This window comes from Harmonia axyridis, chromosome 2, assembly GCF_914767665.1.
Source record: "Harmonia axyridis chromosome 2, icHarAxyr1.1, whole genome shotgun sequence".
NCBI classification, from domain to species: domain Eukaryota; kingdom Metazoa; phylum Arthropoda; class Insecta; order Coleoptera; family Coccinellidae; genus Harmonia; species Harmonia axyridis.
This window is the reverse complement of record NC_059502.1, coordinates 60,104,379-60,132,073: the sequence shown is the minus strand read 5'-3', so window position 1 is coordinate 60,132,073 and position 27,695 is coordinate 60,104,379. Positions and strand designations below refer to the sequence as shown.

Here is a 27,695-nt window from a genome sequence, read left to right as displayed (position 1 = left end):
ATGAAATACTCATCGTCTGTGCGAAATTTTTTCAGAGTCGATAATAAAGAAGTGATTCTGGCGTTGCAATAAGTTATATCTGATAACTTATGCTGGATTATAGAAAAAACGGGATCTGTGTATGTAAAATCAAATTAAAAGAGTGGAGAATGAACAAAAATTCGAAATCATTCAACATTTTCCTCAGACCGGTAGCTTCACGTATTGTAATATCATCCCATTCATCTAAATTGTCGCTGATATGATCAAAAACTTCAATTAATTCTTCTCTCTTATCGAATATTGTTTTTACAGTGCGAGATTTGAAATTCCAATGAGTTTCCGAGCTAGAGGGTAATCTTTTTTTGCAAATTTCGTCTAGAATATTAGTGCGTTTACTTGATTTAGTGAAAAACGACGAAAATCCTGAAAGATTCGAAAAAAACACGCTACACTCATTGATTTTCTTGGTCGAATCTTGTAACACTAAATTCAATTTATGTGCATAACAGTGCGTGAATAGTGCTTGAGGAGCAATTGTTTTTATTCGCGCTTGTAACCCATTAATTTCCCCCGCCATCACAGCTGCCCCGTCATATGTTTGACCTACTAATTTAGTCGCTAAATTGAAATCTTTAAAATTGTCCAACAAGGTATTGAAAATATCATTCGCGGTTCGACCTTTACTAACATCGAAAAAACCCCAAAATCGTTCGGATATTTTACCTTCTCGAACGAAGCGGAAAATTACTGACATCTGACAAAAACATTTAACATCCGTTGTTTCGTCTATTTCCCAAGAAAAGCACGCAGAATTATTTATTTCCTCGCGAATTTTCTCCCTCGAAATTACAGAACTTTTGAAATCAGGATGTTTTCGAAGTTAGGAATATATTAATTATATTTTCATGATCAGAAAATCAATACCTAACTACTATCGAACGGCATAAATAAGTTCTTTTCTGATTGAGACGTAATATCCCATAATTAACCATTCATTTGAATATATTAATTATATTTTCATGATCTGAAAATCAATAGCTACTATCGAACGGCATAAATGAGTTCTTTTCTGATTGAGACATAATGTCTCATAATTTAATAAAAATATAAATAAATAGGTACATAAATATTTGAAATAAACTGTGAAAAGTTGCTGCTTGACGCTCTGCAATACGATAACCGGCCAGCCGACCCTGTGTATTGGGAAGCGACCTTACATCGAGTTGTTGTGCCGTTCTATTGAGTGGTCGTATTCTGGGCGTATGTCGTAGTATCTTTTCCTTTACGTAGCGCTCTCGGTAGCGCTGGTTCCGCCATCGGCTCTTGGCCAACCTAACGTGATGAGATGCTTTCAGTGACATTCCAGGGGTTGCAATTGTATAATTGTAACATTTGTGTTACATTTCAGACCTAATGTTACGGTGTTACGTACAATTCTGGAATAACCTGTTTGGGGTGATGTTACGAAAAGTAACCATTTACGATTGTGGTTTGTTACAATTTATGAAAGGGAATAACAACGCTGGATGCTTTGGAAATCGAATATTAGTTGGGTCCGAAAGAAAATATTAGCCGGTATGAGCTATATTTTTCTGTGGAAATATTCATTACCGAGGGAATTTGGATATCGAAATCGATAACTCCGATTGAGTTTGAATGAATTGAATATCTAGAATTATTTTCTATTTCCCGATAATTTTTGGGTCGGCCCGGCCGACCCTGCCGACCCTGACGAGCCGTCACTGTATTCCGCACAGAACCATTATTTTCGAAATGAAATTGCACTATTTGCAAGCGTTGTTCAGGCGTGAGCCTATTCATGATGAATTACCATACCAAACTGAGAATAAATCACTTGACAGCTGTTAAATCGGTCGCCATCTTGAACAGTAATGCCTTATATAATTAATATATAACTTAAAGTTATATACCTCGAAAAAATATGGAGAATAGCAACTGATTCTTGATTCAAATTTCACACAAACATCTCGTATAGTTACTGAAAAACAAAATTTTTTCCTGAAACATATGAATTCTACCAAAATGTGAACTCTGTAGATTTCCAAGGAAGATTACATTTTTTTTTGCAATCGAACATTTGAAAAGATTGATCATTGGAAATACTGAATAAACTCAATTGCAACCTACTCCATCTCCGTCTTAGACGATTGTCATCAAAAACATATGGAAGAGCAGAAAGATACATTACAGGATAATTATCAGTACTCAAAATAAGCAGGTACAATAATAACCATCCTCTATGAGAGCTGACTGTCGTGTCATTGACTGGTTAACCTTGGACTAGACTAAGAGTAATAACTCTTTAATATGTAAAAACATACTGAAGGTTCATTGTTTCTTGTTGCCAATATAATTAACAGTTGGAATCATTTTGGGATGCAAATTTATTAAATAATTTTGCTTTATTATTTTATCCAAAATAAATTGCGTAAGGACTGAATCTATCAAATGAAAATTTTATATTTCGATATAAAAAATTGAAATCTTTTTGAAATTTCCACTTCTCGAATTTTGGAATATGTAAAATTGAATAACCGGAAAAAAATCAAATCTTTCAAGAGAAAGAATTACATCAATTTTGAAGTTTGGATAGTTAGCATTTGAAATATCTAATATCCAATAAGAAAAATTATTTCGTCCGCCGTCTTTATTTGCATTTTATATTTTTTTTCAGTTTTCTATTCGGTTAAATTATTATCAACATTTCCTCTGCTAATACTGAGATTCATCGACACATATGCTTGATTGTTTGAAATTAATATTTTGTATTGCTCTTTCTCAAAAGAATATATATATATATATATATATATATATATATATATATATATATATATATTATCAACCAAAAGATTGATTCGATTCTAGAAATTACTTATGTTTTATGGATTATACTTTAGAGAATTTTAATTTAATTTCTAATTAAATGAAACACCCTATATATATGACTAGATCAAAATGGATAGAAAAATAAATTAAATCTCGAATTGAATGAAAAATTCGTAAATATAAGGTGTCATCACCATCAACAAAAAAAAGTCGAAAAACTGAATATCTTCGAAAGGGATGTGATTTTTAAAAAAACCGATAAAGGGATGCTTTTAGACAATTCTGCGGCTAAAAAACTGCCTTCAAAAATATAGGCTGTTCCATTTAAGAAACAGCAACTGTACTCTATTTCTCTAAAACAGTAATTGGTATCTATGATCTATTATGAGTATCATATAAACCAAAAAATTGCTGAAATAAACGTTTTAGATTTTTCAAATATCCCAAACTGAAACCAACACATAGTGAAATATTTGAAACATTCATTTTTCAAAAACGAATCAAGATATCTATGATTTGCCTTCTGATATCTTATTATTTCTAAAAAAGAGATCAGTATTTTTTCCCTAAGTCTTATAGTACCCGAGAAGCTTTCAGTGAGCATCCGATTTGGGACAACCTGTACGTATCAAAACATAAATCAATCAAAAATTTGATTGTTATATCGCATTTTAATGGCAAGAAACCAAATTCATAAATAAAATGGAATAAAATAAACTATGATCATACACTGCTAGATTGATTATGTGGTAAATCCGTTCATTCTATCATCCTTTTTTTGTGGAAGTAAATCGTGCAGGAATATCTCAGTATTACACACATTTCATGGTTATATATTAATTATTATTACATGTTGGTACTCGGAACTTTCCTGACACAAAAAATTTATTATCTGTAAAATTTGTGATACAGAAAACATTTCTGCCAACCAACATATTTCAATTTACAATGTCCATTAATTTTAAAAAAAAAACTGTGAATTAGCGAAAAAACGTATAATGTTCGTATAAAAGTCTCGTTTTGAAACTTGTTCATTCATTGAATTTTAAATTGGTGGCAAAATATCAATTCCTTCAGCACTTGTATTTTGTATTAAAAACAACTATTCTACAGCAAAACCATATACATATGAGATATTTCGTGAAGAGAGAAGAAAAAATGAAAGTATAGGTATAATATCGTAGTGTTTTTAGTCTTCGATCACTTTCGAGTTATCTCGCGTCAAGATAAAAAATATGGGTTTCGAAATTCGACCAATTTTTTCCCATTCCATATTTATGAATTAAATCCCTAATGTATATAATTCAATATTTCGACCATACATTATTCATCGGTTGAAGTGTCCGAACGAAGAATACCTACACCATAATAAAAACGTATACTCTGTACGATAAATGCCTTCTGAAAATATTCCAACGGTATGATGAGACAACCTGGTAGAAACCGGTTTGGTGAAGGGCTGATGATCGAGCTGAAATTACAGATTTCGGATAGGGCTTTTTAATTTCTCCTTCGAGATAAACCAATAAATGAGTCTCGAAAATTGATGCAGGAACAGGTTTGTCGGATGCTGAATACTGTCAAGAAGTTGAGACAATCGTCTATTGAAAAGTTGTCTGAGAATAACATTGAAATTTCGTTTAGAATGTTTGTGAGTAGGATAATAACCTCCGATGGTCATCGACTTGTGTTAGTTTATTTTCGATGATGAATGTTATATCTTCATTAATATATAAAATTATATGTACCGACCGATATAGTCAAGAACTGTTTTTTTAAATCTTCGATTGGTATAGGATTTGCTTCCGTCCTGAATAGCAAAATAACTACAAAACATCGGACAATTATACTAGAAAAAAATGAGGAAACTATATGGAACGTACGATATTTTCAGGAAATTCTAGCAATTCCATAAAATAAAAAATTTATATCACCAACGAGTAATATTACTCAGGCAAACACAATTTTGGTATCCAGACTTTTCAACAGTTTTTGTCTATAAGATCTATTTTTTGAGAAATATTTTCAACTTGTACACATTTCACGTAATAAAAATTGGTATGCCCACTTTAAAACTAAATGGATTTGAGTAATTGTTAACAGAAACAAGTGTACGTGGATTTGAGTATTTCAAACAAAATTGACAAATGTTAAGTCATTTATCGATGGAACCATGACTGAGACTGACTCTGGAGTAATCGGGGCTGGCACCAAAAATGCTGTCTATCGTTAAAGAGCTGCCCAAGTATCTTTCAGGCAGAGTTACTTGCAATCAAAAGATGTGTGGAAACAAAACTAATAAGAACTGTGATGTAGCTTCAGAGAGTACGCCAATGTAATTGGATTCAAGAAGTTGGATTAATTATTATTAGTATAAATGATAAGAAGCTATACAATCTGACAGTAAGGATGCAATCAAAGTATTGATCTCATCTGCATATCTTCAAGTTCTGTTTAGTCTGGGTTCCCGGTCACTCGGGAATAATAGGAAATGAAGAGGCCAACACACATGCCAGATAAGGAGCATAAACTCTTTCCATTGGCCCATAACCTTTCTGTGGTGTAGGTAAATGTACCTAACTGAAAGAGTTTCAGAAGGAGGAAAAACCCGAAAGAGAAACACTTTGACAAAATCTTCCTAGGTTGGATCATTCCAAAAAGATTTTTCGAAACTTTGATACTGCGAGAATTTAAAAATATCTGGATCTTAGCAAGAATATGCTACACCTCCTCACTGGATTCCTAACAGGCATTGCCGCCTCAGGATACATCTCATGAAAATGAGTCTAGCAGAAAACGATGAGTTCAGGTTTTGTGGGGAGGCGGAAGAAACTCCTGATCACCTGGTGACGGAATGCCTTGCCATCTCTAGCCTACGCAAAAATGCCTTGGGAGAGAGACTGGAAAAAGTGAGGAAGTAACCTACTTGAAGCCATCCCAGAAACTGGAGTTTATTATAAATTTGGAACTGGAGGGAGAACTGTAGACTATGACGACTAAAGTAGTTTAAACAACTCTGATGAGGACACAATAGCCAATAAGATCACGGTGCAATGAAACCCATCATAAATACACATCTAGATTCAGTCTCGTTCTTTTATGTGGTAAATTGTGGACCTTCAACATGGTGTCTTATTTTAAGACCATCAATTGTACCGCTTTTTAGTTTTTTGGAATCACCCCAGGAAAATCACCTGAAGAGTACCCGAAATAAGCTTTCACTAATTCAACCCCAATTTAATATGCAAAGGAAGAACTAATGTTTTTTCCCATGACCAAAACTTCATTTATTAGATACATTTTATTTTCTTTGAATCATAACATCTCTTGACAGGCAATTTTTGTTAATAATTTCGCTCTGCTGTCCCTAAGGCTGTCCAAGAAGGAAGTTTACTATTTTTATATCAACACAAATTGCCTATTGTTTTCTCCGTATTCAATTTTTTCAAAACTAGTGAAATTGTTTTATATTCCTCCTTTAGAGTAGTAGATAGGAACGGATCCATATTTGTTAGCGTTATGCAAAAAAAAAGGTTTCAAACTACGTTAGGAGCAGTCAACAAAAAGGCGCAAATATTCTAGAGTGTATTCTGAGGAACCAGTTTTTACTGAGATTCCTTTTATATTATAGCAGAATACTAGATTATTTTTCTTGATTCAAGTATAATTCCAGGTATATATTTGACTAATTAGATTCTTGTTTTGAGTAGAATTTTGCTTTTATATCTACTCTATTCTCATCATTAAAAAAAAACAACATAATTTCAAATCCCCCCTGAAATTTTTACTCATTACGTTTCGAAATGTTCAGAATAGAAAATTTGCATGAAAAATAAGAATAACACTAAAATGAAGGAAAACATTTTTGAATGATCATTCATTCATACTTATTTGCGCCTTTGGAAAACACAGAACTATCTATGGGTATGTGTGGACTTCAAGGGTGAAATTGGCGGGAAAATGCACGAACCCTCAAAAGCTTCACTATTTTTTCCAATATTCGGCTTGTATTGTAGGTATATGGAAAAATTTCTAAAAAAAAGTATTATTATGTATCCCCTCACATTGTCAAGAAATCTAGATAGACCGTTAAAATTTAAGGCTGTTGTAGAATTTAAAACTATTGGTGAAAACATAGTCCAACATCTCAGACACCAAACACAAAGTTGTTCAGTTGTTCTGAAACTCATTGAGCATTAAAATTAAACTTAAACACAAGACTTTAATATCGAAATGTTGATGACTGCATATTAAGTTCAATAGGTACTTCCTTTTGATAGCAATCGATGCAGTGCAATGGCATCTAGAATCAATTAAAATTGAAATCGTGTTGTGCTGAGAAAGTGACTAGTACAACACGAGGAACTACTGAAAAAGAGAACGTGGCGTATTCTATTATAATGTGGGAGAAGTTTTTTTTTCAGGAAGGCGTACCTAGCGCTGTGCAAGTTTTGCACTTCACAAGCTGCATAAATTGCATTGAACCTATGTGTATATCTACCGGTCACGATTTTCTCTCACGGGAATTGTTGAAGAACTCAAGTGACCGGGGTAATGAGACATTTGTGCCTACGCAGCATGAGCTCTGTTCTAACTTCTCTCTGAAATATTTAACACCTGTTTCAAAATTAGCAATATATATCGAGGTCACACTAGATTTTCAAACTTGAACTACTTTTTTTCATTCGATTTCTACATAGGTTTCTAGACTATTGAAATTTTTATTCAAAATTTTATATTTCAAATGACTGTATATACAGGGCGGGTCGCAATGATGTCCGGTATTTGCGAGGCTTATAAATTTGGATAGAAAAGCCATAGAATGCTGAATTTTTTTTCATTATATTCCTTATACTCTCAATTCTTTTTTCTGAAATAAGAGATAAGCTTCAATTTATAAGAAATCCATAAGAAAATTTAAATTTTGGACAAAAAAGTGGTTTCTCTCATGTTAAGATAAAATAACAATTAAATTTTTTCGGATTCTATAGAAAAAGTTAGTAGTGATTGGTGATCTTAGATACATGATTGTATCACTTTCCAGAGTAGATGATCCATAGACATTACATTGCAAAATCATTTTTCGAGATTTTAACGTAATTGCAAGTTGCTCTTTCCATAATTCTTACTTATTTACTGTTTTTTGCTTTCCAGCTAACATCAAATATTTTGTTTTTAAAATTTATTTAGAATTATAGTTGCTTCTTTACATTAACGAACTCTTTTTATTGGACGTTCACTATACCGGTTCTAACGACGCGACGTCTTGAATTCTTTCTTTTATATTTGATCATGCATCTTATACCTCCTACGCATCGAGTCTTTGAAAAGCTGTTTCATTTCTTACTTTCAACTCAGTCGAAGCGTTCTTCAAATAACATGTCTTTGTCTCCACCCCAGAGGTAAAAGGTGTTTTTTTTTAGAGCTATAGAACTTTAAATTGCAATAAAACAACGATGGATAATTCGATTGACATGAATTTTATTTATCCGCAAGATAATCTTGTGGCATTACATTTTAAATATGATTTCTGGCATATGACCGCCACGGCTGGCTCGGATGTAGTCCAATCTGGACGTCCAATTTTCGATGACTTTTTCCAACATTTGTGGTCGTATATCGGCAATAAGACGGCGAATGTTGTCTTCCAAATGGTCAAGGGTTTGTGGCTTATCCGCATAGACCAATGACTTTACATAGCCCCACAGAAAGTAGTCTAGCGGTGTTAAATCACAAGATCTTGGAGGCCAATTCACAGGTCCAAAATGTGAAATTAGGCGGTCACCAAACGTGTCTTTCAATAAATCGATTGTGGAACGAGCTGTGTGACATGTTGCGCCGTCTTGTTGGAACCACAGCTCCTGGACATCATGGTTGTTCAATTCAGGAATGAAAAAGTTAGTAATCATGGCTCTATACCGATCACCATTGACTGTAACGTTCTGGCCATCATCGTTTTTGAAGAAGTACGGACCAATGATTCCACCAGACCATAAAGCGCACCAAACAGTCAGTTTTTCTGGATGTAACGGTGTTTCGACATACACTTGAGGATTAGCTTCACTCCAAATGCGGCAGTTTTGTTTGTTGACGTAGCCATTCAACCAGAAGTGCGCTTCATCGCTAAACAAAATTCGCTTATGAAAATCGGGAACAACGGCAATCTAAAAATTGCACTATTTGCAAGCGTTGTTCAGGCGTGAGTCTATTCATGATGAATTGCCAAACCAAACTGAGAATAAATCACTTAACAGGTTAACCATTGACTATTGACCATTTATCCTACCCTCGATGAAAAAAGGGCCTACTAAGCCCCTAGAGCTCGCCTTACACTAAAGCTGATCCAGCATCAGTTCAATGCGGGCTTTAGGGTGGTAACTACCAGGAAAAAAGTTTGAGCACTCTATGGCTCTCCTATCAAAAGTTTTAAGTCTCGCAATTGCGGAACTTCCTTTTGAACCGCTCTGTACATAACTGCTATCAATAAAAGAATCACAGAAAAAACTATCTGTTTCAATCTCATCTGCAATATTTCGTTAATGGAAATTTATAATAACAGTTTGAACATTGAGGTCGTTCAATAAATATGTTCTATTCTCGGTTCTATTCTATTTCAGTAGCAATGGAACAGTAGACCGTGTAATATCGCATGTTTGCGTGTGAAGTGTTCCCTTCTAGTAATGCTTTTATTTTGATAATAGAGCGAATATTTCGACGATAATTTATAATTGGAGCTGTTCAAAGACGGTAGTATGAAAAAAAACCTTGGTCCAGCTCGCATTGTTATAACATCCGCTGAGAGAGGTAAGCCTTGCTTACGTGCCCGACGTCCAATAACATGGGGGAGAACTAATATTGAGTCCCGAAAGATGGGAATTCCAGAATCACAAGATGTGAATCATCGTACAGCATTAGCGAAAATACTACCAACAACGAGAATAATTTGTTGTACGCATGAAACTCATCTTGAAGGAAAATGAAAACGCTATCACATTCACAAGTGATGGGAGCGTTTTCAATTGAGAGGATAAGTGAAGAAAGCACTGGGCTCACGAAAACTCACGAAACATTTATGAATTACCACTTCACCTCCAACTTGACACAATTAAGTGTGCAGTCTCTTGCTATTGAGCAGTATATTTTATAAATGGAGCTACAGTAACTGTAACAATACAATCACGCACTCTAACAGATTTGAAAACTGCGATTAGAGAGAAGATTGCCAGAATCGAGAAGAAAATATAGAACCGTGTTATGAAAAAATTTTTTGAGAAAAATAACGGGTGTTTGTTTCGAGGTATATAACTTTAAGTTGGCATTACTGTTCAAGATGGCGACCGATTTAATAGCTGTCAAGTGATTTATTCTTAGTTTGGTTTGGCAATTTATCATGAATAGACTCACGCCTGAACAACGCTTGCAAATAGTACAATTTTATTTCGAAAATAATGGTCCATTTTATTTTATTTAGCGAGGAAGCGCACTTCTGATTGAATGGCTACGTCAACAAACAAAACTGCCGCATTAGGAGTGAAGCTAATCCTCAAGTGTATGTCGAAACACCGTTACATCCATGAAAACTGACTGTTTGGTGCGCTTTATGGGCTGGTGGAATCATTGGTCCGTACTTCTACAAAAACGATGATGGTCAGAACGTTACAGTCAATGGTGATCGGTATAGAGCCATGATTACTAAGTTTTTTATTCCTGAATTGAACAACCATGATGTTCAGGAGCTGTGGTTCCAACAAGACGGCGCAACATGTCACACAGCTCGTGCCACAATCGATTTATTGGAAGACACGTTTGGTGACCACCTAATTTCACGTTTTGGACCTGTGAATTGGCCTCCAAGATCTTGTGATTTAACACCGCTAGACTACTACTTTCTGTGGGGCTATGTAAAGTCATTGGTCTATGCGGATAAGCCACAAGCCCTTGACCATTTGGAAGACAACATTCGGCGTGTTATTGCCGATATACGGCCACAAATGTTGGAAAAAGTCATCGAAAATTGGACGTCCAGATTGGACTACATCCGAGCCAGCCGTGGCGGTCATATGCCAGAAATCATATTTAAAATGTTATGCCACAAGATTATCTTGCGGATAAATAAAATTCATGTCAATCGAATAATAATTTTATTGCAATTTAAAATTCTATAGCTCTAAAAAAACACCCTTTATAACTGAATAACGATGATTTCTAAAATGTGTGCTTTCCGTGGGTCGCCCTTTTCATTTCTTGAATTTTGTTCACATTATGATATTGGTAGATAATCACAATCAGAGTGACTATGAATGCTGTCTATGATTTCCAATATTAAACCAAAACAATCCCTTACTTTTCAAGAAAAAGAATAAACTTTTATCCTCTGGTTCTGGATAAGGTTACTAGTTTATTATGTGAGGATGAAAATAAGTTAAAAATGAAAAACGTCGCTGCGAAGTGTAACATTCTCAACTTTTCATAAACATTACTTGAACAACAAAAGTTACCGCAGTAAAACCGAAATGACCGCTAGTGAACTCGATGTTAGATATTTAAATGTCTTTGTTGATTGAGTGAACACCAAGAGCGGTGGCTGAAATTGCGAAAATCTCATCACAAGAAATTGGCGGCAACACGTACTGAAACTGGTCTCTTACAATTCATAACGGAATGTTATTTGCGATTTCATACCGAGTTGCTTCATACCGATTTTGAGGTAACAGTACCGACGACAGAGTGATTTTATTTATATACACAAAACCAAAAATAAAATTCCCTAAATTATTGTTTTTTATGGTGATTAGATAAAGTGAGTCTTATTTTATCTGCACGCTTTTCATTTCGTTAATCTAGAATATCTTTTTCTCCGAATTTTGCAAGTGGTATTGAGGAGGTTCATTGTTCATTGTCATTGATATAACTATTCATTTATTTGTTTCGAAAAATCACTCTGTAATGATGAGAATTATTGTATCATCTAAAGAAAAAATAAAATTCTCAAAACTACATTGACAAAAATCGCTATAAAATCATATAAATGAATTAACATGAAGAATGACGTACGTTTCGAAATCTTCGTATCATTTACAATTTTTCCACAACAGAAACTTTCTCGAAATGTACTTAGTTTCGAGAATTTTGATTTTGTATTTGTTTCTTATAACCATTTTCATTCTCAATTTCTCGTTATGACAATAGGACAAAGTCTTTACAATATGGAAGTTCCGAACTTAAGTGTTGTTTGAAAGCGATACAACAAGATGTTCAGTTCGTAAATGAAACAATTATTAATGTAGTGTATCAATAAAATCAATAGCTCAACTTACATGACACGTTTCACTAATTATAATCGATCTGCCGGCTAGTAGGTGTACAGTATTTTGACTTATCTAGCGGTTAAAATTACATAATCGGTAGATCTACATAATTGATAGATCTATCATGCTCTTAGATCTGCGAGCCATGTAGATTTATTTTCTTTGTAGATCTATCGATTGTGCAGATAAATGGACTTATCTATTATTATTATTATTATTATTAAACATCGATTGAAGTTTAGGCAATGCCTATAAACTCACAGAAAAAATATTTTTTTAAAGAGGAGAACAAGGTAAAGTGCTTGACAAGCGAAGAATAACAAAGATTATCTGGAGAAAAAAAATAACACAATAAAATTACACACTTTCACTTGAATGCCAAGGTGTTGAAGACTGGAGCGAGAAGGAATTCGTGACCAATTGTAGATGTGCTGTCGTACCTCGGGATTCACGGGTGAAGCCAGGATTCAGCAGGCTAATTTAGTTTTTTGGCTGTTTGGTATCTGATATATTAGTGATAACAGGAGTACCAGATATATATTTTATGTTAATATTAGATTCTCCTGCATTTATTCTGCGCATGAGCTGTTCACGTAACTCGCTAAGTTCCTTGATTTGCATAGGTGTCTTGTCGTCCGAGATGCTGCAATTTCGGCAATCAGGTTTATTTTTAATCATTGTTTTATTCTTCAGGATCTTAGTAGCAATCATTGGGTTAGTGAATGAAACTTCTAAAATCCTTGGACAATCGGTAGAAGGGGCGCCAACTCTTGCAACTGAGATTCGGTCTATGTATTGCATGATAATAGAACTTATTGTGAAGTTGTCATTTCATTCTTGAATATTTTCCTGTATTTCAACTGAAATATATTTGATGGAAAATCTTTATTTGTTGCTCTTTTCTTTATGCAAAATGCGACAAAATAGGAATAAATCTAAATTTATCATGATTTATTTTTGAATATATATAAATAGTTATTCCACAACTGAATCTAAATTCCATCGTCCATATTACCACTTATTCTTTCAATCAGCTGCCCAATACGCCTAGACATCGCACGAATCAAGTCATGAAATTTTCTGGCATATCGTTACATTCTTTCTGAAGGGCTCAACTCAATTCTTGAAAAGTTGAAAGTGGGCTTTTTGGATATTGCTCTGCCTCAATTGGGTTCAAGTCTGGTGGGTTTGCTGGCCAGTTCATTCTTTGGATATTGTTCTCTTGAAGAATGTTTTGAACCCTTCGTGGGGCGTTATCATCTTGATAAATGAAATTATCCCCAAATTCGTTGCGCAGAGGAACAATGATTGGTTTAATGCTGTTTTCTATGTAGATGGCAGCGGTCATTGTTTGTTCAACGATAAGGTGGGTACGGCGACTGAATATTATACCTCTAGCTCATTATTGCTCCACTATCAAAGGGCACAACTTCCCGGTCTGCCTGGACCTCTCCAAACCCTTTCTGGTCGACTATCACTTTGTAAACCGAATCGTGACTCGTCCGAGAAAAGTACGTTGCGCCATTGTGGTGAAAGCCAATCTTGGTGGTGTTCTGCCTACTTCCGAGGAGTAGCTCTATGTCAGGTGATAGCCTAGGTACTCATAAAAGTCTTATTGCTTTTAAATTTGAGTAATGCAACCGTCTTTTTCTGATACTCATTGAGACTACCCAATCTTCCTCAAAAAATGACTTCTAGGGGCTGTTACAGATATTGCTCGATTTCTTCGAGTAAAATTTGGGATATATTGGTCTTCCTTGCAGATGTTACTCTGGGTGCAGATGACACAGGAATAGCAGTCAAAAACAGAAGAGCAAATATCATACACCAAAGATTACAAGAAGCAGCAGATGAAATAACCAAATGGTGCATTGAATGGAATATCGAAATAAATGGACAGAAAAGTCAAGCTATCCTACTACAAAAGAGAAGATTACAAATGGAGGAAAAATTATCAATTGACGTCAACGAAGTTGAATGGCAAAAAGGGGGAAAATACCTAGGTGTGATCATGGACTAACGTGAAAACAACATGTTAAGTATGCGGTGGATAAAACCAACAAAACGATGAACCGTCTATACCCAATCATCGGAAGAAGAAGCCGAATGGACATAAACACCAAACTCAGGATAATTAATTGGTTTGTTAGAAACATCCAAATCCACAGAGACCTAAAATGGGACAGAATAACTGACTTCATGAAGAAAAAGCCGAAAGAATATTCGAAAAATTGATAGAACATCCCAACGAAGAATTGAGAAGATTGATTGATTACGATCCTGCCGAAGATGCAAGAAGAATGAATACATACCGCAAAAGACTCAGGGATCAATTGCGAAACGATGACCTAAATATATAGGAAACTCGAAAAAATACATCAAATTGAAGAAACAATCCGAATAAAAAGGACTCCCGAATAACCCACCACAATAGTGTGCGAGTAGGAATTTATCCGATCAAGAGATGAATGGTTTATAGGCTTCATGCCCGAAACCTAAGAAGCAGCAGGTTAGGTTTAGTGAGTATTCTCGTTCTTGATGAGCCAGGACCCTCACACTTGTTCCTTTGGATAAGCTTCGTTTGTAAATGGATTCCCCCTGCTTTAACAAAAAAAAAAAAGTTACTCTGGGTCGACCAGGCACCGGTCTCCGAGCAACGCTGCCGGTTTCTAGGAAAAGGGCCACTATGCGCCTTACTGAAGTCCGTAGAATATTTAAACCTTTCGTAAACTGGTGGTTAGACAAAGGTTCTTGATATAGGGCTGCTATTCCTGCACTTATATTCTCCCGAACAAGAAACATTTTTTGCTGGTTTATTGTTTTATCTTAAGTGTTAAAATAGTGAAGATTCCACATACGAAAAATTGTCATGTTACATTTATGAAGTTGAGAGTTGATAGGAGGGGCCAAGACTTTCGACGATGTGTGTATGTTAAAATAAAACATAACTTTCCGAACAAGAACTAGACTTATCGGGATTCATCCGATCGACGAAATCATCAGACATTCAACTTCATATTCATTAAGCTCGAATTCGGTAGGTTTACAATCCGGTTGAATCAACTTAGGAACATATCCAGCGAAATGAATTATTCATGATCGTGTCCTTGGAATCGAGGATTGAGTCTCGGATTGAGTAACGAATATGCTAATGAGTTTAATGCCCACACTCACTACACGGTAAATTGGCCGTGAATGTTTATACGATTTTGGCTCTCGTTTTTGGGGAAGTTCTAGGTTCATCGTACTTCAGAAAGCCGAGGAAGAGTAAAACTACAATCGAAATCTCGATCTTGATATTGTTTCATGCAACCAAATAAAAATATACATGTTTTTTCGACTTGTAATTAACTGAAGAAATTTGTTATTCGATAAGTCTTTAGATCGTGGTCTGAAAGGTATTTTATTTCGTCATAGCATCACTCATTCTGGTGAACATTATTGCTGATTATATTTAATAATTAAAATCATGTCTTTGAATGAATACTTAACTCTGTATAGGCACTCTTAAGGTTATCATAATCATAATCATTTATTGCATCCCATGAGACAAATTCACATTTACATTATATAGGACAGGTCATCATGATTTACTTGTCTAAAAACAAGCTGAAAGTTCCTATATCTTTACATATAGATAGATGAATAAATAATATACACTGCGCAAAAGAATTAACGCACATTATGAAAATCTCAAATTTATTCTACAACTGAATGATAACTCAATGATAATTATTTTTATCAGAATTATGCATGCATATGTTATCCACTTTCAACGTTTTTCTTCAATACAGATGTTTTTTCCCAGCAGGAATAAAAAAAGATGAGATTATCAGATTTTGAATGTATTGGCTCCATTCTGAAATCAGTTGTTCTCGATCAATTCTAGTGATCAATAGTTTTTCTTTCGTTTGATTTTTTTACACTCGATCGCTATGCAACGCGAAACACACAATTTGACCCAAGAGGAATGAGCCCAAGCGGTAGTTTTGCGAGAAGGAGGGTGGACATACACAAGAATTGCAGAAAAGTTTGGAGTTTCCCATACAAGTGTGTCCAGAATGTTGCAGCGATTCAGGGAGACAGGTATGAATGTCCGAAGACCAGGACAGGGTAGACCACGGGTAACAACTGCCATTCAAGAACGTTACTTGAGAGTTTCTTCGTTGAGACAACGGTTTGCAACCCCTCGCCTCCTTCAAAATCAGCTTGAGCACACTCATGGGGTGCAAATTAGCCCTTAGACAATAAGAAATCACCTCAGAGAATATGATTTAAGGCCTCGTGTCGCGGCAAGAGGCCCAGCTCTTACCCCAGCCCATCGAAGGGCGCGTTTGGATTTTGCGAGAGAGCATATTCATTGGGAAGAGGCAGATTCAAGTACGTACCATCAGGATCAGGAATAGATATGACAAAGGTCTAGTGCAATAGAGGATTAACATTATGTAGGCCAGGTACTGAATAGATATTCCGAAAGACTTTTTTGTTTTGTAAGCTTTTGATCAAATAAAAAGTGTTGCTTTCATTTTACTACATGATTGGTAGAAATAATAGACCAAATTGGTTGCAGTTCTAAAAGGCTGTATCTCATCCAAACTTGATGCCTTCTTCAGCTAACCAGCATGTCGTAAGGAACATTTATGCTTAGAGTTTTGTGTTTTTACAGAAAAGTTGTTTTCAAAATATGAGAGTTTTGAAAATAAAGTGAAAATATAAATTACAATAATAAAATTTTGACAGGCCCGCTATCTGGGCAGCTGTCACTTTTGAAACTATCATATTTTACATTTGACTCTATGTCATTACTGAATGAAGAGCACTAAATTGTTGAAATATACTACAAAATGATGTGCATTTGGCAGTCACAGTTCGCAAAACTAGAGCACTTTTGAGCCGTCGTGTAGCAATTTCTCCGCCCGCAAAAGAAAATCTGTTGGGACAAGTAAGTGATGTGAAGGATAACTGAGATATTGCTACTGTAGCCTGTAGTGTTGAGGAAATCCCAGGTTTCTTGATTTCTCGTAGATCTTTCAAATCAAGCAATCCACAAACGATATTACACCTCATTTTGCGCAAAGACTTAGGTTTTAATGCTTTTAAAGTTCATCTAACTCAATCCAGTTGATCACCAAATCACATCGCATCTTCATTGAATGGGTCCTTCAAATGTATCAAAATGCTCCGGATTTTCATGGAAAAATCATTTTCACCTTAGGGGCAACGTTAATAATTCTGCCGCATTTGGGGCTCGGAAAATACAAGAATAATTTTGAAAAGCTTCTTCATCCTCAACGTGTCACTGTTTGGTGCGGTTTTTGGGCTGGTGGTGTGATTGGACCTTACTTATTCGAAAATGAGGCTGGTGCAACTGTTACTTTAAATAGATTGCTCTGCCGAGCAGTGATAAAAGATTCTACCACACCTGCAACGAAACAATCGCCATTTCTCGAAGAGGTGATCACAGTTGGACACGGAGAGATGAGGTCTATGCCAATACTCCACAATCGATTCATGACCTAAAAGATAGAATTCGTGAAGTTTTCGAGGACAGACAGCCCCAAACATGTGAATTGATGATGGCAAATTTCATGAAAAGTATAAGGTAGTTCAACCCTCCCAGCGGCGGCCATTTGGCTGATATCGTTTTCCATCGTTGATGGCATACCTTCCACGATGAAATAAACATATAACGGGTGTTTTTTTTCGAGGTATATAACTTTAAGTTGGCATCACTGTTTGAGATGGAAACCGATTTAACAGCTGTCAAGTGATTTATTCTCAGTTTGGTTTGACAATTCATCATGAATAGACTCAAGCCTGAACAAAGCTTGCAAATAGTGCAATTTTATTTCGAAAATAATTGTTCTGTGCGGAATACGTATCGCGCACTACGTCCATTTTATTTTGTTTAGCGATGAAGCGCACTTCTGGTTGAATGGCTACGTCAACAAACAAAACTGCCGCATTTGGAGTGAAGCTAATCCTCGAGTCTATGTCGAAACACCGTTACATCCAGAAAAACTGACTGTTTGGTGCGCTTTATGTGCTGGTGGAATCATTGGTCCGTACTTCTTCAAAAACGATGATGGCCAAAACGTTACAGTCAATGGTGGTCGGTATAGAGCCAAGCTTACTAACTTTTTCCTTCCTGAATTGAACAACCATGATGTCCAGGAGCTGTGGTTCCAACAAAACGGCGCAACATGTCACACAGCTCGTGCCACAATCAATTTATTGAAAGACACGTTTAGTGACCGCCTAATTTCACGTTTTGGACATGTGAATTGGCCTCCAAGATCCTGTGATTTAACACCGCTAGACTACTTTCTGTGGGGCTATGTAAAGTCATTGGTCTATGCGGATAAGCCACAAACCCTTGACCATTTGGAAAACAACATTCGCCGTGTTATTGCCGATATACGGCCACAAATGTTGGAAAGAATCATCGAAAATTGGACGTCCAGATTGGACGTCCAGATTGGACTACATCCGAGCCAGCCGTGGCGGTCATATGCCAGAAATCATATTTAAAATGTAATGCCACAAGATTATCTTGCGGATAAATAAAATTCATGTCAATCGAATAATCCATCGTTGTTTTATTGCAATTTAAAGTACTATAGCTCTAAAAAAAAACACCCTTTATTTTGATTTCACTTGCAATATACTCTTGTTTTTAAATATCAAAATGAAACATCTTATTGAAAAACACTTCATGCTTTCGAGATATCGAAAGAATCTCTAGAAAATGTTTGCAAGACTAATTTGTGATTTTTCCCAGACCTTGTTTGTTTTAGTTATGTTTTTTCGCCTTCCCAAAACTACATTGATTGTTTCTAGTTCTAGGGAAACCCCTAGACCTGGCAACACTGGTGTAGGCTCACAAGTCATCATCAGTTTCTACACGAGTAACCAATCCCACAAGAAAATGGTTGGTGCGGTCAAGATCCCGCGGACCTAAAATATTCCAGGACGAATTTCAAACTGAGGTTCAACGCCCCGGTTGAATCGATTAGGGCTATAGACCGAGATGTAGATAAACCTGTTCTTGAGATGAAATAACATGGCATCATCCTATGGTGGCAGGGCGTGATGTCCGGTATTTTACTCGATTAACATCGAATACACATACCTCCTTACAGTCATCGTTCGGAGAATTCCATTTCTCCGAGTGTTCCTGTGTCTTAGTCTTCGTGTACAATGATTTTAGGACCGGATCCCGAACCGTAAAGGCGACCTGTTTAATGATAAATAAAAATACGAGACCAAGATCAAACGGGTTTTAGAGTTGTGGTTTCATTTCGGTCCGGCCGAACCCCCCTATTCACTGTTATGTAATTATGTTATGTAACTTTGTGTTAGGTCCTTCGGATTTACAACCACTTCGAGGTTGATAGATGATTGTCTGAAGATGCTGACGACAATTTTCTTGTTTGGGTTGTAACAACCAAATAACAATCGTGGTTCAGATACGTAGACGATATTTTTGGTATTGATGAATATTGTTTATCTTTACAAAATTCATAATACCAGTAAATTCTCATTAGAAGGGAAAAAGAACTTTTTAGTTTCTAGATCTTACAATTTCCAAATTGAATAAAACACAGAAGTTCAATACTTAGATCCTTTCAGAAGGACCGAAATTTCCATCTTATGACTTTTGTTTTATTTTAGAATTTTCTATTGGAGTTGCTTTCGGAAAAGACTTAATTTTCTACTTGTCTTTTCAGTTATTTCATTTAGCATAGAAGCAGTTACCTTCTTTACAGTTCTTTCATTTGTTCCAATGAACTTTATATTTGTTTCTTTAAGATCTATTCTATCGATCTTGGAACTCCTATGGCATGTCTAATTATTATATAAAGGGTGTTTTTTTAGAGCTATAGAACTTGAAATTGCAATAAAACAACGATGGATTATTCGATTGACATGAATTTTATTTATCCGCAAGATAATCTTGTGGCATTACATTTTAAATATGAGTTCTGTTATATTAGCGACACGGCTGGCTGGGATGTAGTCCAATCTGGACGTCCAATTTTCGATGACTTTTTCCAATATTTGTGGCCGTATATCGGCAATAACACGGAGAATATTGTCTTCCAAATGGTCAAGGGTTTGTGGCTTATCCGCATAGACCAATGACTTCACATAGCCCCACAGAAAGTAGTCTAGCGGTGTTAAATCACAAGATCTTGGAGGCCAATTCACAGGTCCAAAACGTGAAATTAGGCGGTCACCAAACGTGTCTCTCAATAAATCGATTGTGGCACGAGCTGTGTGACATGTTGCGCCGTCTTGTTGGAATCACAGCTCCTAGACATCATGGTTGTTCAATTCAGGAATGAAAGAGTTAGTAATCATGGCTCTATACCGATCACCGTTGACTGTAACGTTCTAGCCATCATTGTTTTTGAAGAAGTACGGACCAATGATTCCACCAGCCCATAAAGCGCACCAAACAGTCAGTTTTTCTGGATGTAACGGTGTTTCGACATACACTTGAGGATAAGCTTCACTCCAAATGCGGCAGTTTTGTTTGTTGTCGTAGCCATTCAACCAGAAGTGCGCTTCATCGCTGAACAAAATAAAATGGACGTAGTGCGCGATACGTATTCCGCACAGAACCATTATTTTCGAAATAAAAGCCAGTAATCACTGAAAGATAGATCTGGAAAATGAGCTGGGCAGACAAGCTGTTGAGAGTGCAGTTCGTTCAATTTGACAATAGTTTCCATCGATTTGTGGGAAGGAGCGTTGTCTTGGTGGAATATAATTTTATGCCTTTCATTTAAGGACTTTTTTCTTCATTTCTGCACTCAACTGATCCAATAACGTTATGTAATATTCACTGTTGAATATCTTGTCAAGACAATGACAATGAAACAATTAAAAATAATAAGGGGGTCTATTTGGAAAGACAAGATGCTAAAAAAAATATCTTCATATGCTTCATCTGTCCAAACCTTATAATGATGTTTTTTTAATCCAGTTCAACTCAATATTACAAGAGCATAGACGATATTCGATTATACACTGATTCGCGAGACGTAGTTCGCGAAACATCACGAGAGCGCAGCTCGAGTGGTGAGTGAAGAGGTTCGTATAATCGAAATATATTGTCTATGCTCGAGTTGGCCTTCCTTACGATTATATAAAGAATATTTTCAATAACTATAACCAAAGCACTGCATTTTGATAATTCAATGACATTTCACTGAGCTTGACTTTCATTTTTTTTTTTTTTTTGGCGAACGTCCAAAAATGTTACTATAGAAATGGTCACAATAGGAGGTGATACGCCGTAACTATGGGAAATTCACGAATTCTATTGGTTCATCAAAACTTGAGTTATATAGTCAGTTATAATATCACAAGAGCATAGACAATATTCGATTATACGAACCTCTTCACTCGATGTAGTTCGCCAAACACCACTCGAGCTGAGCTCTCGTGATGTTTCGCGAACTACGTCTCATGAATCGGTGTATAATCGAATATTGTCTATGCTCTTGTGATATAATCAACTGAAGTTAATCGAATATCATGAAACATAGAATAGTTATTTATAATGCAAATGCAGAAGGCATTGATATTCTTCCACGAGTTCAAAATTCAAAAACGAGCCACGAAGTGGCGAGTTTTTTTTATTTTGTCCTTTGATGATTTTTGAAACACCTATTTGTTTCGAAGATATAGGGGAAACAAAATTTCAGATAATAACATTTTATTATGAAAAATTACATGAAAATTCAACTCAACCTACAAAAACTGTTGAAAATGACCACCTCTAGCCAGCATACAAGCATCCAATCTTCTCCTCATTGACTGCCGAACCCTTTCAAAAACACCAGGATCATTTCTTATTAAGTTACACCCAGCAATGATCCGATTTCGCAAGTCTTCCACATTTTCTACTGGAGTGGTATAAACTAATGATTTTAGATGGCCCCATAGGCCGTTTTTAGTAATTGGAATGTTGTTGAACAAATTTAAAAATAAATTGTACCTACTTAGTAAACACAGTGCGGTACGCATTTTTATTTAAACTATTATTAATTTTAAAAATATGAAAAATGTTGTTCGCCCTGTATCTTCGAAACAAAGAGGTTTTTCAAAAATCATCCAAGGACAAAACATGCTTAAAATAGTCCAAGGAACAACCCCCTGAATTTTTGCCGCATGTTTAGGAAACACCCTGTATAATAATAAAATCTAGCCATGAAAACTGTGCGTTTCTGATATATTCTCGCACGATTTTGTTCTACAAGATGTGGAAGAATGAACGGCATAACCACAGAATTAGAGGAAATTCAAGAAAAGTATCGAAAAAAAAATTCCAATGGAGTTGCGATTTCGGGTTTATGTAGATATTAAATAACTATTTCAAGCTCCGTGTTAAATTTCAATCTGATCACATCGTCGCATCCATAGAAAATTTAAAAGTATGTATCTAATATTTCTGCGATTATAGATCCTATTGGGTTGAGATTTCTTAGAAATGACAATTCAAGCTTCATTGAGAATTCAAGTAAAATATCTATATGAAAAAAAGAATGAAGAAGGCACTAACGTTCAGTCGAAGCTTTTGAGCACTCGTTCATTCATGCGCCAATTGAGCCCTTGGAGACCATTAGCTTATTCAGTCTCTTAGGGCGCAATTGGCGCCTGAACGAACGAACGCTCAAAAGCTCCTGACTCTAAGTCAGTGCTTTTATGATTATTTCTCGACTGCTTGAAGAAATGAATAATTCACAAACTTCGAATTATTCCAAATCGAATTCGAGAAAGCATTAGTATAAAATATTCTTATTTACCTTGTTTAACAGTGATAGTATTGGCAGAGGATGTTACACCGGGCGGAGACAAAAGAACAGAAGTCGACGAAGTTGGACTATTAGTAACAGTCAATGGCAAATGCAGTGGCGGAGGCGGCGATCCGGCGGAGGTAGAACCGACTGAACCCGGATCGCTGAATCCTTGAGTGTTGCTGTCGTCCGGAGTATCGAAAAAACACAGATTGAACTCGGAACCAGCGTCGAACGACACTTCTGGAGTTATTTTGTCGGGAGACGGAGCACTTCCTAGGTTCCCATTCAAAGATGGTTCGATTTTGAATACGTCCATGTTAATTTCAACAGAATTATTTCACAGAGATGCGGACCTTGGGAGAAATTATCATTATTGATTTAATCCGAATTACGACACAGTTGGTATTTTATTCATTAGTTTGTATTTTCGGTTAGCCGATACATTCGGAAGATTCTTTAATACTTCGTTCTCAAATAATTCCCTTATTTTAAAGTAACCTTTTTCCAAACATAAAATCATGCAAAAATATTTTAATAGCTTTATTCTTTCAAAATCATAGGTCAAGTTGTGAAGGGGTAGACTTTTTCCTGATTAGCTCAAATTAATGTCAAGAATATTCTTTTTGTTGTTTTTTACAATGGAAGGCCCAGGCAGCAGCCTAATGGAGAAATTGTTTCGGGTTAATTTTTCTAAATTTTGTAGTTCTCAGTGCTCTCAGTGAGCATCGAATTTAGAACACCCTGTACAATGTCTAAATAACAATAAGTAAACGCCAACGTTTTTCTTACCATTATTCTATAATGAAATCATTGGATAGGGCTTTTTGTCCACTTTTGTAATAACGATCGCCCCTCTCAATATATTTCTCAATATATTTCTCAATATATTTCTCAATATATTACCCTGTGTTTCTCAAAACAGGTCACAGCAAAGCCAATACTTTTTGACATTACAATAGTGTAATCGGACTAAAAGTAATGACAAAAAAATTTCACGGACGACTCTTTCAATTACAGGGTGAATTATGAACTGAACGAATTTAATTTCGAATGATGTTTGAGTCACCCCGCATCCAACAATAATTTTCATTATATTTTTCCATAAGGTTGCTACCTGGCCTTTGGGATTTTCTAACGTTGAATTTTGAATTAGATCTCGCAAGAGATGTTTCTCGATTACGCATCCTCAAGATTCTTTCAAAAAGAAGTCTAAGTAAAGTTTTCATGTAACTCTATGGTATATATCCATTTTTCTGTTAAAATATTTATGTAAAAATTCGAACGATTTCTGAGATTTCCAAGAAGAATATATTCACTTCGTGTAATTCAAATGTTGGTAAGAATTAAAAGAATAACTAATAAACAATAAAAGCAAATCCACTATGGAGGACAAAAAAACAATTGCAGAATGTCATCTGTCATCAATTTGGTTTCAGAGCTAGAGTTCATCACTCTATGTGACCAAAGGACCACTGAAAACCGACGTTTGTGACAATTTTCTATGTTTTGTTAATCAATTTGTATCATTTCGAACGATTGATAGAGCATGAAAGATGAGGTAGCTGATAGTGTCCCAAATTAACAATGATTATGAAATACAGAGTTAATCAAATTCGAATTGACGTTTTTCACTGGGATGAAATGGGAAGCTGAAGTTAGCAGTTTTTTAATAACTACTTGGATTACAGCGTTATGCGGTGTTTGAGAGCAAACTCTCTCTAACTTAAAAAATTAAATTTGTTGAAAGAATGATTTTGAACCACGATAAATCCTATAAAAATTATTTTTAACGAATTTCTGGCTGAAAATTCATTAAATCTTTTAGCTCTGTTCATGTCACTCATGCCATACAAATTCTAAATAAAATTTTTCGTGATCAGTAGGTGTTTGGCTACCAGTATTCGTTGTTTCATGTCATCAAGATGTTTGGATGTCGAAAATAACATTTTGATAATTCTATAGAATTAAGGCATGTTTAATCAATATTTAGCCTTTTTATTCCTATTAGTGTGAACGATGCATTCGCTCGTTACAGAATTAAATGCGTTCTCTATTACAACTTGACATTATTTTCTTGGGATTCCCACGAAAAATGGTTCAATTTTCAATACAGAAATTTTGAAAATGATCGAATGATGTGTATTTGGTAGAGATCGATATTCAATCGACAAATAGCAACAAGTACTGCAAAATATTGTCATCAATTCATCATTGATGGTTTTCCATATGAAGTTTTAAATAAATTCAAATGAAATCGTGATGTTTCTACAGAAAATACCAAATTATGATTATAAGGAATGGCCAATTTATGATATAGTTCATTCACTTCAAATCTTTCTCATCTGAATCGTACCATTAAGATATAAACTGAATGAAAATACGGAAAATACCGAATCACTTATGAAGTTGCCAATCTATTCATTATAGATTGTGTGAAGTAAGGCGCCTTGACTAGATTTTTACTAAATATTTGAAAAGCGTATAGAATACGTACATTAATGTTCGTCTGATAGTGAATAACTTTAGAATGAAAAAGATTCCTTGTTATACATCAAGTTTTCTGGAATACGCACAACATGCGTATTCTAGTGAAAGAATTGACGAATTTGAATTTTATACAAGTAGCAAAAATCATTGAACAATAGAAATTTCGAATTGATGAATAGTCATGTTGTAGCCTCTATAGATTTGCCGTAGAATTACTACCAATTTATGGCATTTATAAAATGTATGAAAAGAAATGGAAGAGATCAATTTCTTCATAAAACTTAGATTAATTTTATTTTAATAGTTAAAATGGCTTTGAATATATTATTCCTCTACAGTTTTTTTTTATTCAGATTCTGACGAATACCTTCTTGTTCAAACCCTGATTCATTGCGTTTTTTTTTACTTTACTATATGAATTACATAGTTAAAATAAGAAACTGTAACTGAAATCTTCGATCTTAAAAATTAGTAGTTTTTTTGCTGATTATTCAATAATATTAAATGATTTATTTCAACGCCTATGAATTCGACTGAAATACCAAAATATTTTGAGAATAATTCCGCTTGGAAAATGTTACGCAGCCTAAAATTTCATTCAAAAAGCCTCTAAAATGAAGTTGGCTTGTATCAATATTATTTCAAACTGTCTGTCGAAATATTATTTTTGAAATTCGATCGAAATAAGATTTTTCAAAGGTAAATATCGGCTAAAGCCGAGTTTTTCATAAACTGTTGGCAAGAATCATGAGTATAACTTTCATTGATTGGTTCATTTCACAATTAGAGGTTCATTTGATTCAATCAAAATGATCATTTCTTGTTTTTTTTTATTGAAGGGTTAAGGGTAAACACTATCTTCATACGAGGTGCAGATTCATTTTGATTCTGTGCGAAAATCACTTGATCGATTATTTTAATTTTTGAAGGAAGCCTTCGAATAGCAGTTGAGAATAAACACACTGTTTTGAAAGTGTTTTCATGGTATTTTAATGATGAACTTAAAAATTTCTTTCATTATCATGGAATCCACAATTTTTCTGAAACACGACTTTGAGCCAATGGATATTTATCGCTATCTTATTTGGTTATATTTCCATTCTTTGGTACTCTGAATTTTCAAATTGATATAGACGAGCACGTATACCTGAATTTTATTTGAAACACTCCAAATAGATTTTCTGGGTTTTTCATCAGAATGTAAAAATTTCAAGAATTTTGATTTTCATCATCGAAATAATAGAAATACGATTGAAAAACCTTTAACTGTTCAAAGTGATATAAAACGAAGACAACATTTTTTTTTGTATAAAAAATTAGTGAGTTTATTCCAGATTGTCATACGAAGATTTCATCTAAAACTTGAAAGAATCTTTCTAGCCATTTCCACACAGAATCAAAATAAATCTCCACTTAAGAACCTAGTGAGGAAGGTAGTGTACATCCTCAAGCTTTCCTGTGATGCTATGTATTTGTTTTCTTCGTAAAAAACCTACGAATATAGCTAAATCCGTTGTTGTCCGCCAACTAGATATTCACCTCAAAAAAACCGCGCCAAACAAAATCCGAAAAAAATCCCAACTGTGTCGACAATCAGATCACTTCCACACGCAGAAACAACCGCCAGAAATATCTTCAAAACACTTATTATCACATACATGAGGGAGGTCAATGCGCTGCAAGACTTCCGCGGTCCATAAAACACAACCACGCATCACGTGACATAAGAACCGACAGTTGACAGGTGGCGGTTTGGGGATCGTAGGACGCGGACCACGTGACAACGGCGCCTACCCAGATCGCGTCTTTTTGGACGTCGTCGCGCCCGTCGTCATTTCACTTGGGGTAAAGCCCGTACTGACACGGCGAGGCAAGACCGGAGACCAGGTAAGTGTACTTAGAGAGCTCGAGGAGGGACTGTGGTGGCTAAGGGCGATGACCGTTGTCTCTTGTCCGAGAGGAAGAGAGGAGAGGCACCCGAATCACGATAAGAATGTAAATCCCTTATCTCAGCTCGGCTCGGCTCCGAGCAACGGTGGATTCCTTGATGGTTGGTACCATCTCTATATAGCGATGGTTGGTAGCATTGATTAGATTGATGACAGGAGGTGTGTTGATGCGGTTCGGATTTTTTTCGCGCTAGCGAAGAAGCCAACGACATCTTAATGAATTTTACGTCGCAGTTGACATCGGTGCCGAGTGGTCGAACAGTAGCGCCGAGTTTAATAGGCTGGCAGATAGAATATTTGAAATCGACTCT

The 27,695-nt window shown here is 35.5% G+C and overlaps 1 protein-coding gene across 3 annotated transcripts in view; it reads right to left on the bottom strand.

The window, feature by feature from the left end:
* Window positions 1-27,695, bottom strand: part of LOC123672782 (ecdysone-induced protein 78C) — an 81,672-nt gene that overhangs the window by 32,148 nt on the left and 21,829 nt on the right. Inside the window, exons 1-2 of one of the 3 annotated variants that reach the window (XM_045607067.1) lie at window positions 26,975-27,331; window positions 22,955-23,301 (exon numbers count right to left, since the gene is read on the bottom strand). The exons of 1 other annotated variant lie outside the window; for it this stretch is intronic. In XM_045607067.1, coding sequence (XP_045463023.1) covers window positions 22,955-23,264 — 310 coding nt within the window. In that variant the 5' untranslated portion in view covers window positions 23,265-23,301; window positions 26,975-27,331. Of the gene's footprint in view, window positions 1-22,954; window positions 23,302-26,974; window positions 27,332-27,695 lie in introns of those variants that run through there. One more of the 3 variants, XM_045607068.1, reaches the window with a different exon arrangement.